The sequence below is a fragment of the Bos javanicus genome, chromosome 1 (genome assembly GCF_032452875.1).
Source record: "Bos javanicus breed banteng chromosome 1, ARS-OSU_banteng_1.0, whole genome shotgun sequence".
Taxonomy (NCBI): domain Eukaryota; kingdom Metazoa; phylum Chordata; class Mammalia; order Artiodactyla; family Bovidae; genus Bos; species Bos javanicus.
Window position 1 is genome coordinate 99,722,355 of NC_083868.1, and position 12,891 is coordinate 99,735,245.

Sequence of the window (12,891 nt, forward strand, 5' to 3'; positions counted from 1 at the left end):
GGCTGTTTTTGCTTTAAAATTTTATAGTCTTAATGTTTAGGTTTCTTAAATGCATGAGTATGTGACAACAATACAGATAAATTTACTGGTGAGAGATTGAGATCTGAAACTATCTGAATTATGGAAAAAAATCTGGGTCTGGATAATTTTTGCCAGCGCTTACCTTTACATTTGGACCACTTACTTTTGTTCATAATGCTTGTGTAGTGATTGTGCCTAGAGCAGTGGTTCTCAAATTGTGGAGAGAGAAGGCTCCTGTGAGAGAAAGGGCTGGTAAACTGTAGTTATTACCCAGGACATTTATTGGATAAATGAACAGTTTATTGAATCCAAGCAAGTCTGGTTCTAGAGTCACTGTGCTTGTTACTCACCACTCTAATGACAGTGCTAATAATGTTAATTAAGTACAGTAGCCCCCTCACAACTTCCCCCTGCTATGTCTATAGGTTCCAAGACTCCTAGTGGATGCTGGAAACCTCAGATAGTACCAAGCTCTCCATATACTATTATTTTTTTCCTATACATCCATATCTATGATAGTTTAATTTATAAATAGCAAGAGATTGGCAGCCATAATAAAATAGAGCAATTATAATAATTCAGTGTAATAAAGTTATGCAATTATGGTCTCAAAATATCTTAGTGTACTGTACTTACCTTCCTGTGATGATACTAGGTGATAAAATGTCTGAGTGATAAGACTAAGCGAGGTGAATGACATGGGCATTGTGATTTAGTGTTAGGATACTATTGACCTTCTTTTGTTTTCTTACTGTTGACCTGATGATACATCTGAAGGAGGATCATCAAGCCATGATGATGTGAGTAGTGGCATGTTAGGAGCAGATGATATCTATGATTAGGGGGTCTCAGACTGGAGGGCGTGAGATTACATTATGCTGCTCAGAATGGCAAACAGTTAAAAATTTATGAATTGTTTATTTCTGAAATGTTCCATTTATTATTTTGGACCTTTGTCGACCTTAGGTGAAACTGGTTAAAGTAAGGGGTAAACCACTGTGTAATTCAAACAGCCCTATTCCTATTCACTTTTAGGTGAAGTGTTAAGCCTTTCTTAGAACCTTACAAAGTCGCCTCAGTCGTGTCTGACTCTTTGCGACCCCATGGACTGTAGCCTGTCAGGCTCCTCTGTCATGGGATTCTCCAGGCAAGAATACTAGAGTAGGTTGCCATTTCCTCCTCTAGAGAATCTTCCTGACCCAGGGATCGAACCCACGAGTCCTGTGTAGCAGGTAGATTCTTTACCAAATTCATTTTGGTCTAAGTAGGATCTCTTGCGTGCCCTTTTCCTCTGCCTGCCTTTTTCCTAGCATCTTCCTCTAAACTTTTGTCTCTTGTTTGGAAGTGGCTACAACATTTTGACCTGAGAAGGTCCTGAAAGGTAGGTCGTGATATCAAATGCTCACCTTTCCAACTATGTGACTTGGCCAGACTGATCTATTCCTACCTTTAAAAAAATTCAGTTTCTGGGTATGATTTGTGATGCTGGGTGCTTGAGAGAAAGCAAAGTGGTGTTAGTTATTTGAAACCCTGAGTCAATCATTCAAGAAGATCTCCTTTATCAGAATTTGTAAATATTTTCTATGATCTCATGAGTTTTTTTTTTTTTTTTTAAATTTCCCATGAGATTCCTTTGGAACCCTTAGTAGACACCAGGAATAAAGTTTTACTGTCCTTGAATTTTAAAGTTCCATGGCCTTTTTTAAAATGATACAGTTTTTACCTCCTTCGTACTTTCTGATGAGGAAACAAGGCCAGTGATTAAGTGAAACTTCTGTCAAGTCAGGAGGACCAAAAACCCTTGTCTCAGGTGCTGAGTTAAACTTAATTTTACCTGTGTCTTGGAGACTGTCCTTAGCAGTTTTTTTTTTTTTTTTCCTTTCTTCTGACTCTAGCCATTGTTCTTTCCATACCAGTGATATCCAACCTGTCCTGTTCACGAGAATCATCTGGGCTGGCTGCTCAGAATACAGCTTCCTTAACCCTTTCTTGGCGATCATGAGCAACCTTGAGAACTTGTGTTTTTAATAAGCCCTGAAGTGATTGTGATGGCTTAGGTTGTCCAGCATTTGGAAACTGCAGCGCTCTTCACTCTTTCTCATAAAGTTTTGCTTTCTCCTGAAAGCTGGGTAACTTTTTGGGTCTTGCTTATGTGTAAAGCAAGGTTAACCAATGTTGGAATGCTTCCCCTTTGAGAATTTTGTGAACTATTAAATTATACACCAGTTGTATCCTTAATAAAATTAAGACATTAGAATTAATAATCTCTGTTTTAGTTTCCTTTGTTTTCCTTTTGCTTTCTGTAAATTTCTTTTGGAATTCTGATTTTATTTGCAGTGGTCTGATGCTTATATTCTCAGTTTACTACAGTAGGAAGAGCTTGGGATAGCCAAAAGAGATAAAAACTGGTAAATGTAACTGGGTCCAGACTTCGTTAATAGAATTATTTAGATTTCTGTGTTTGTTTTTGTTTTGCTAGGCTTAGTATTTGAAAAATGTTAGCAAGACTGATTCAACTTATAAATTGCCCATCTCTTGTCTGATTAATTTATGCATTCAGCAAACGTTTATTAAGGTCTGCTGTGTACCTGCTAATGCTGACTGGTAATGTCACTATTGGGAAAAAGAAATACACTTATAAATTATAACATGAACTCATGGATTCTATTTACTGCTGGAATTAATAAACTTCTTTTAGCTAAATATTATGGACAGTTTGGAGAGCCAACGAAAATAAATAAAACTTTCCTCCTTTAGGGAGGGAAGTGAAAGGAATTATAAGAATTTGGGATCATGTAAGGGGGCTAGTATTAGATTTGACTATAGAGAAAAGCAAGACAACCTGCTTACAAATATTTTTCAAGTCTAGAATTTCCTTTACTTAGGAAGCTTCTATTTTTCCCAAGAACTGTATGCATCAATTCCAAGAACTTCCATTTGTTCACACATTTATTTGAGAGTAAATAACCTTGGCCCTGCCCCAAAGGTCTCGAGAAAGTGAGGCTGTTTCAGGAAATGCTAATTCTGAGCCTTGTGATATACCCAGGTGTGGTTCTTTAAATGAACAGACTCCTTTGCTTGGTTGCATAGTGTGTGGCAGAAACTCTTAAGACTAAATTTGGCATTAAAGTGGCATAGAGTTGCACGTTGTTTATTGAACTGTTTCAAATGAAGAAGCATGTAGAAGGATTGACAACAAAATTTTAACTTGAAGTTAAAATTGGCAGAACAGTTTAATATTTAAAAAGCCTTATTGGAATTGTTGATTTTTATTCACATATAAACACTAATGAAACTGTTTGGCCCAGCTTGTGATGGTCTGTTCTGAAAAGTTCAGCTATAAATTGGTTCTTTGGAACAGTTTTCCCATGGGAACAATGTTTTAAAAGCGCGGTTAACTGTGGAGTAACCAGCCACCTGTGTAGCCCATAATGTTGCTATAATACTGTCTTTTTGATGACAAATAGTAGCTGATAGTAAAGTTAGTTTTGGAGGCAAGAAAAACTATGTATATATTATATATGTATAAGTAAATTAGAGAAAGAGACAGTTATAGAGAGAGACAGTTAATTTAAATAATATCTTAAGAGAAAATTTCCAACATGGTACAGTACCACTTATTAGACAAAACGTTTTTTTAAAAAAATCAATGCCAGTATTTGAAAAGGTAAAATTAAGTGTTTGAGTGAGTTTAGTGGGGTAGATAGGTAGATATCAGCAGGAATTCAGAAAGTGACTCTAGCCACCTTACTAATCCATTCAACTGTGTCTGCCTTTGTATATGCAGGTATAGGCATGTGTTCAAAAGAGTGAAAGACAAAAATGATCCCATTGAGCATACTTCAGTGTCTTACCTCCTTTAATTTCTTCCTCCTTTTGACTGAGATCCTTTAAAACTTAAAGTCCTCTCTTGCCAGCTCACCAGTTCAGCCTCTGCTGGTAGTGCCCTCTGTGTACAAGTGACACTGCTCTTTGCGTGTTATACTTGATCTCATCAAGAAATAAAATAAAAAAATTTTTAGGTTATTGTCCATATTCAGAAGCATCTAAAACTTTTGACGTCCTTCTCTTGGAAACACCTGATGCTGGTCCTCTTACCTAGTTCTCCCATAAAAGCATAGCATCCTGTGTGGTTTTCACAATTGTTCATTTTGTCTTTCCTTCTATAGTACAAGGTCTCTGAGGTCTTGTCTTGTTCACTGTTCTGTATTAGTACTAGACCCAATATTGTATGGATAGTCAAATTTTTTTTTTTAAAGAAATATTTATTAAATAAATGAAAGATTTTTTTTCCTGTCATTCTGTAAAATAGTTCCTCAAGTTCTGTTGTTGACCCTGTACTGTCTTCACTTTCTTTTTTCATAGATAGCTATGCCTTTCATTTACTCTCAATACTGTACATCCGGTATCCATCATTTTCACTTTGATTAGTATCACAGCATTTCAGCCCTTCTTTTTTGTTCCAAGTTTATTATGAAAAGGTATTCACAGTTAAATATAAGTGGAAAGGCAGATTATCAAATGGTTTATTAAGTAGTCAGATAGTAACAGCAGATATTTACTTGCTCTTGTTTATTACTCAGGTTCTATTGATCTGGATGCATTAGGTTTCTTAAGTTTTTTCCTGCCTTCAGCTTCGTTCCTCCTTTCTGTCCTTAATGCTATGACCAAAGAAGTCTATTTAAGTACCAGTTGACTAATCAGATAATGGTTTTGTCTTGTCTTATAGAATAAAATTTAGGAATTGGCCTTTTCTTCCTTTTATTTATTATTTTTTTCATTATTTGATTCTGTGAATTCAGGAAGCAGATGTAAGCTCAGAAAGAGGAAAAAATTTCCATGTTTAGAACTACCATAAATAAGACTAAACTTTAAGTTGATGTCAGTTGGTGTTGAGTTCCCCTTCACTGGTAGGAATATGGAGGAATAGTAAGCAGTTCTCAGATGGGACAGTTCATTGGAGTGTGTTTGAAGCTATGAGCAGTAGCCTTTGTAGCTTTCAAACTGCTTAGGTCTTCCACATTCTGCATCAGGTAATTTTTTAACGATTAGAACCACATCTTTTTCATCCCCCACTGCACATGCATGTAGTAGGTGGTTAACATATATTTATAAAGTAAATGAATAACATCTGGGTACTTTCTTGGGTAGATGAGGTTCTTGGTTTTCACTTGATACTCTGTTTCTTGATTTGGGAGTGTCAGATCTGAATTCATAGACCTCTGCATGTGTGATCTTAGGCAAGTTATTTACCATCTGAGTCTGCTTTTTCATCTGTAAAATTACAATGACAGTTACTATAAGGTAAGTTATTGGGAGGACGAAATGCATGTGAAAATATAATCTGAAAATGCTTTATAAAAGGTACAAATTATTCAAAATTGATAGCTTCTTTTGTTGAACTTACATATTATGTATCATTTAATATATAAATATGTTAACTACTATTACTCTTTCACTTTATAATTAGGCTCAGTTTTCACCCTAGCAAAGGAATTAAATATAGTTGCTTTCTTTTCAAAAGCAACACATTTCCTCAACTCCTCAAGGCAAAATTTCTCTCTTATATTGTTCAATTCTCAATATTTTATTTCCAAACTTTCAGTACCCATGGATTTTTCTTCCTAGTTTCTGTGTTAACTTTGAACAAAGATTCAAAAAAATGCCACTGGCAAAATTAAATAATATTAAATAAATTATTTAATTAAGAAACTAGATCAATTTTTCCCCCCAAATAGATCACATTTGGTGGAATTTTCCCAATTTAAAAATTTGCTTTAAATCTTTGATGGTTGCCATGTTTTTGTTATTTTTTAGGTGACCAAATCATTGAAGGATTAGCAAAAAATTGTAATGAAAATGTTAAACACTTGAAGTTTTTATTCTTAATTCTAATATAGTAAATATTTGTTCTTTCTTGCCCTTTAACCAGGTCAGTATATGTTTTGTGCTTTATTCTTTTATCACAAAGAAGAGAAGAAAGACTGCAGTGAATGAAGATTCCTCTGCATTTTAGCACTGCTTTTTCTACTGTAGTTGGCTTTTGAATGAGGATGACAATGGAAGAGATGAAGAATGAAGCTGAGACCACTTCTATGGTTTCTATGCCCCTCTATGCAGTCATGTATCCTGTGTTTAATGAGGTAAGTGGATAAACATTTCTTCATATGACCTGTGGAATTTCTTTATGTCTGCTTCATTTATTCATTTGTTTGTTTGTTTCCTCATATAACAAGTACTTATATAAATGGACTCCATCTATGTATTAAGCATTGTTCCAGGGCTCGACATAAAACAGTGAGGGAAAAGCCCTGAGCTTTTGCTCTTCCTCTGGAGGTTTCGCTATAGTAGAAGAGAGAGACATTGGACAAAAGAATACAAGTAATTTTATAAATGAAGAATTGTGATGAGTGCTATGAAGTGTAAAAACAAAATGTGTTAAGTAAAGTAGCAGGTGAGACCTATTTTAGGGGCCAGGACAGGCCTCACTGGAATAAGAGACATATGCTAACATCTGAAAGTGGTAAATAAGGCTTAGTGTGTTGAAGAGTTGGGGATTAGCACCTTTTAGGTAGCCAGAAGAGCAAGCCCGAAAATATCCTAATGAGTTACAGTGAAAGTGAAAAGGTGAAAGTGAAAGTCGCTCAGTCGTGTCCGACTCTTTGCGACCCTGTGAACTGCATATGCACAGTCTGTGGAATTCTCCAGACCCCATGAACTGCATATGCACAGTCCGTGGAATTCTCCAGGCCAGAATACCAGAGGGGTAGCCTTTCCCTTCTCCAGGGGATCTTCCCAAACCAGGGATTGAACCCAGGTCTCCAGTATTGCAAACAGATTCTTTACCAGCTGAGCCACAGGGAAGCCCAAGAATACTGGAGTGGGTAGCCTATCCCTTCTCCAGCAGATCTTCCCAACCCAGGAATGGAACCAGGATCTCCTGCATCACAGACGGATTCTTTACCAACTAAGCTATGAGGGAAGCCCCGAGTTAAAGTTAGAGTGAGTAGTGACAAAGCATAATTTTACTGATAAATGGAAGATACCATTGCTTTGTATCTAGAGAAGATATAATTGCTTTTTTATTTGAGGAATTTTCTAGGACTTAATAATACTGATACATTTTAGGTTTTTTTTTTTTTTTAAGTTGATATTTAATAGGCTAAGCTATGTAGAGTTTTTAGAACTGGAAGATCTGTAAGAGATAATTTCTCCCCTCCTTTTAATGGTGAACTGAGGTCCTGATTTTTGAGATTATTTTGCTTTAAAGTTTCTTTCTTTACATAAAAAATTCTGGAGGTAAGTGCTCCAGGACTAATAGTATTATGAGTCAGTATCATCAAAAACTGAGGTTCCTGTCTTCTGTTTCATCATCCTAGTGCTTGCCTTCCCTTGTCAAGGCCACTTCAGCATGTAGAATAGCTGCTGCTGTTTTGTCCTAAGTTGTCTGAAAGGGGTAAAAAAACGAAGCAGGGAGTGGGGATTTATTTCCAGCTGATAAAGCTTCCTTAAAGTAACCTTTCTGAAAGTCGTACTTGAGACTTCCATTTACATCTCATTGGCAAGAATATAGACTTATGACCACACCTAGCTGGGCAGTTAGGAAATTTAGAAGTTTACTGGAGAGGAAACAAAGAGGAGGCATCTTTTGGAAAACCTGTCCTGATTATCCTGCTACCATGATAGCATTGGAGGCACTCTTCTAGGATGGGCTATACCCATCTCTGGCAGCTGTAGCCAACACTCCAGTCATTAATTTTGCCATTTTGTTCTAACACTTTAGCCAGGCATTGCAAGACTATAGGTATTGTTGGAAGCAGTGCTTCAGTGCTGTTCAGTAAATATTTACTAAATACCAGTCATTTGTTTGTCGAGTCCGCTGCAAGGGTCTGTAGATACGGGGAAGAAAAAGTCAGCATGCTTCTCAAGAGTTTCAGGGAATACAGATGTTTAAGCAAATCGATTATTAACTGTTCAGTTATCCTTGTACCAGGTATGAGGTAAAGAGAGTCACTGAAGATGATGATTAACCTGTCTTGACATTTAGTATTTAAACTTCTCAGGTTCTTCAAGAGCCATCATGACAGTTCCATCCAGAGATGGTCCCTCTTTTCATGTTTATGTAGCTAACTCTGTAGACTATTGGATCAAGTTGTCTGGGGGCATTTTCTATATTTATCTGGTATTTTGAGTCTTTATGGAAGGTCAATTTGCATTGCTGAACTTCAGTTTAACTCTCTAGTTAATGAAAGAGGAATGAGAAAAGCTTTTTTTCTAAGAGTTTGAGTGACCTTTTCCTCCATATGGTGAAATCATTTTATGTGATGCTTGACTTTGGAAAACAGTTGTGTAGTGTGTAGGATTTGGGTGAAGTCTTAGGATTAATACTGGTATACCTTTTCTACTTTATTCATGTGTAAGAAGAATTAACTTGAAAGGAAAAGAATTGGCTATGAATGGACCAGTAAATCTCTTCAGAAATCTGAAACTTGAACAACATGTGGGATATAATGGGCCCAAGATTAGAACACGTTGCCAGATGATTCATAGTTGTTGTTAGAAGTTGTTGTTAGAAATTTGAAAATGAAGTGGCTGGTTGTGTCAGACTGAGAGATACTACATCAAGTTCAGTTCAGTTCAGTTCAGTCGCTCAGTCGTGTCTACTCTTTGCAAACCCATGATTTGCAGCACACCAGGCCTCCCTGTCCATCAACAACTCTCAGAGTTCACTCAGACTCACATCCATCGAGTCAGTGATGCCATCCAGCCATCTCATCCTTTGTCGTCCCCTTCTCCTCCTGCACCCAATCCCTCCCAGCATCAGAGTCTTTTCCAATGAGTCAACTCTTCGCATGAGGTGGCCAAAATACTGGAGCTTCAGCTTTAGCATCATTCCTTCCAAAGAAGTCCCAGGGCTGATCTCCTTCAGAATGGACTGGTTGGATCTCCTTGCAGTCCAAGGGACTCTCAAGAGTCTTCTCCAACACCACAGTTCAAAAGTATCAATTCTTTGGCACTCAGCCTTCTTCATAGTCCAACTCTCACATCCATACATGACCACAGGAAAAACCATAGCCTTGACTAGATAGACCTTTGTTGGCAAAGTAATGTCACTGATTTCGAATATGCTATCTAGTTTGGTCGTAACTTTCCTTCCAAGGAGTAAGCGTCTTTTAATTTCATGGCTGCAGTCACCATCTGCAGTGATTTTGGAGCCCAAAAAAGAAAGTCTGACCCTGTTTCCACTGTTTCCCCCTCTATTTCCCATGACGTGATGGGACCGGATGCCATGATCTTCATTTTCTGAATGTTGAGCTTTAAGCCACTTTTTTCACTCTCCACTTTTACTTTCATCAAGAGCCTTTTTATTTCCTCTTCACTTTTTGCCATAAGGGTGGTATCATCTGCATATCTGAGGTTATTGATATTTCTCCCAGCAATCTTGATTCCAGCTTGTGTTTCTTCCAGTCCAGCGTTTCTCATGATGTACTCTGCATAGAAGTTAAATAAGCAGGGTGACAATACAGCCTTGACGTACTCCTTTTCCTATTTGGAACCAGTCTATTGTTCCATGTCCAGTTTTAACTGTTGCTTCCTGACCTGCATACAGATTTCTCAAGAGGCAGGTCAGGTGGTCTTGTATTCCCATCTCTTTCAGAATTTTCCACAGTTTATTGTGATCCATACAGTCAAAGGCTTTGGCATAGTCAATAAAGCAGAAAGAGATGTTTTTCTGGAACTCTTGCTTTTTCCATGACCCAGCGGATATTGGCAATATGATCTCTGGTTCCTCTGCCTTTTCTAAAACCAGCTTGAACATCAGGAAGTTCACGGTTCACGTATTGCTTAAGCCTGGCTTGGAGAATTTTGAGCATTACTTTACTAGCATGTGAGATGAGTGCAATTGTGTGGTAGTTTGAGCATTCTTTGGCATTGCCTTTCTTTGGGATTGGAATGAAAACTGACCTTTTCCAGTCCTGTGGCCACTGCTGAGTTTTCCAAATTTGCTGGCATATTGAGTGCAGCACTTTCACAGCGTCATCTTTCAGGATTTAAAATAGCTCAACTGGAATTCCATCACCTCCACTAGCTTTGTTCATAGTGATGCTTTCTAAGGCCCACTTGACTTCACGTTCCAGGATGTCTGGCTCTAGGTGAGTGATCACACCATCGTGATTATCTGGGTTGTGAAGATCTTTTTTGTACAGTTCTTCTGTGTATTCTTGCCACCTTTTCTTGATATCTTCTGCTTCTGTTAGGTCCATACCATTTCTGTCCTTTATCGAGCCCATCTTTGCATGAAATGTCCCCTTGGTATCTCTAATTTTCTTGAAGAGATCTCTAGTCTTTCCCATTCTGTTGTTTTCCTCTCTTTCTTTGCATTGATCACTGAGGAAGGCTTTCTTATCTCTCCTTGCTAGTCTTTGGAACTCTGCATTCAGATGCTTATATCTTTCCTTTTCTCCTTTGCTTTTCGCTTCTCTTCTTTTCACAGCTATTTGTAAGGCCTCCCCAGACAGCCATTTTGCTTTTTTGCATTTCTTTTCCATGGGGATGGTCTTGATCCCTGTCTCCTGTACAGTGTCACGAAGCTCCATCCATAGTTCATCAGGCACTCTATCAGATCTAGGTCCTTAAATCTATTTCTCACTTCCACTGTATAATCATAAGGGATTTGATTTAGGTCATACCTGAATGGTCTAGTGGTTTTCCCTACTTTCTTCAATTTCAGTCTGAATTTGGTAATAAGGAGTTCATGATCTGAGCCACAGTCAGCTCCTGGTCTTGTTTTTGCTGACTGTATAGAGCTTCTCCATCTTTGGCTGAAAAGAATATAATCAATCTGATTTCGGTGTTGACCATCCGGTGATGTCCATGTGTAGAGTCTTGTGTTGTTGGAAGAGAGTGTTTGCTATGACCAGTGCATTTTCTTGGCAAAACTCTATTAGTCTTTGCCCTGCTTCATTCCGTATTCCAAGGCCAAATTTGCCTGTTACTCCAGGTGTTTCTTGACTTCCTACTTTTGCATTCCAGTCCCCTATAATGAAAAGGACATCTTTTTTGGGTGTTCTAAAAGTCTTGTAGGTCTTCATAGAACCATTCAACTTCAGCTTCTTCAGCGTTACTGGTTGGGGCATAGACTTGTATTACTGTGATATTGAATGGTTTGCCTTGGAAACGAACAGAGATCATTTTGTCGTTTTTGAGATTGCATCCAGGTACTGCATTTGGACTCTTTTGTTGACCATGATGGCTACTCCATTTCTTCTGAGGGATTCCTGCCCGCAGTAGTAGATATAATGGTCATCTGAGTTAAATTCACCCATTCCAGTCCATTTCAGTTCGCTGATTCCTAGAATGTCGACATTCACTCTTGCCATCTCTTGTTTAACCACTTCCAATTTGCCTTGATTCATGGACCTGACATTCCAGGTTCCTATGCAATATTGCTCTTCACAGCATCGGACCTTGCTTCTTTCACCAGTCATATCCACAGCTGGGTATTCTTTTTGCTTTGGCTCCATCCCTTCATTCTGAAGTTATTTTTCCACTGATCTCCAGTAGCATATTGGGTACCTACTGACCTGGGGAGTTCCTCTTTCAGTATCCTATAATTTTGCCTTTTCATACTGTTCATGGGGTTCTCAAGGCAAGAATACTGAAGTGGTTTGCCATTGCCTTCTCCAGTGGACCACATTCTGTCAGATCTCTCCATTATGACCCGCCCATTTTGGGTTGCCCCATGGGCATGGCTTAATGTCATTGAGTTAGACAAGGCTAGTGTGATTAGATTGACTAGTTTTCTGTGAGTATGGTTTCAGTGTGTCTACCTTCTGATGCCCTCTTGCAACACCTACCATCTTACTTGGGTTTCTCTTCCCTTGGGCGTGGGATATGTCTTCACGGCTGCTCCAGCAAAGTGCAGCCACTGCTCCTTACCTTGGACAAGGGGTATCTCCTCACCGCCACCCTTCCTGACCTTCAACGTGGGATAGCTCCTCTAGGCCCTCCTGCGCCGGAGCTGCCACTGCTCCTTGGAGGTGGGGTTGGTCCTCCTGGCCGCTGCCCCGGCCTCGGTCGTGGAGTTGGTCTTCCCAGCCGCCGCCCCTGGCCTCGGACTTGGGTAGCTCTTCTCAGGGTCTAATTTCTGATATTGAGTTTATTGATCATGATATCAATTTTTTTTTTAAATAAAATATAAGCATTGTTCTCTGGCATTCCAATGTATTATTGTAACATCTTAAATAAGATACCTTTATTTAACTATAGTTCAAACATGGATTTTTCTATAAATCTAGTAATGGGGAAATTAAAATCTAGTTTGGCTCTGCTTTTCTCTGCTTTGCATATTTAAAGATAAAATGGATATCAAATTAATTTTACAAAAAACACCACCACAATAGGGATAAAGTTTTACTCTGAAGGTAAATGATTCACTAAATTTTGTCCACTGTGTTGGGAAGAGTTAAAAAACTTATGCATGCTCACTTTAATGTTACATTCATAAAACTAACAATGGTAGCTTAGAAGCCATTTTGCAGAACAGATTTTTAGATAGTAGGATATCCTTACACCTGGGGAAATGTTAGTACTGTTACTCCAGCTCACAGGGGAAAGTTATTTATGACATTCTGGGAGCAAGATGCTTGCTAAACTTAATGAAGCTATGCGGAAAGTAAGCTGCTTGTTTAGTCAGCTGCTGCACAGTTCAGAGTCCAAGTATATTGCGTGTGTTGTAAATGTACTGTGAAATAGGTCTCCTGGTTGCATTATGGAATAATGAGTTTATAGAAACTTCAGGCCAAGTCTTACATAGATCAGGTTCTCACGTTCTGTGTCCTTTTTTGCTGACTCTTTGTATATGGAGGA

General features: G+C 38.3%; 1 protein-coding gene across 2 annotated transcripts in view; it reads left to right on the forward strand.

The window, feature by feature from the left end:
• The window catches only part of PDCD10 (programmed cell death 10), a 51,312-nt gene that overhangs the window by 10,744 nt on the left and 27,677 nt on the right, over positions 1 to 12,891 (forward strand). For both annotated transcript variants that reach the window (XM_061416682.1, XM_061416691.1), the window contains one exon: positions 5,954 to 6,164. In XM_061416682.1, coding sequence (XP_061272666.1) covers positions 6,069 to 6,164 — 96 coding nt within the window. In that variant the 5' untranslated portion in view covers positions 5,954 to 6,068. The remainder of the gene's footprint in view (positions 1 to 5,953; positions 6,165 to 12,891) is intronic.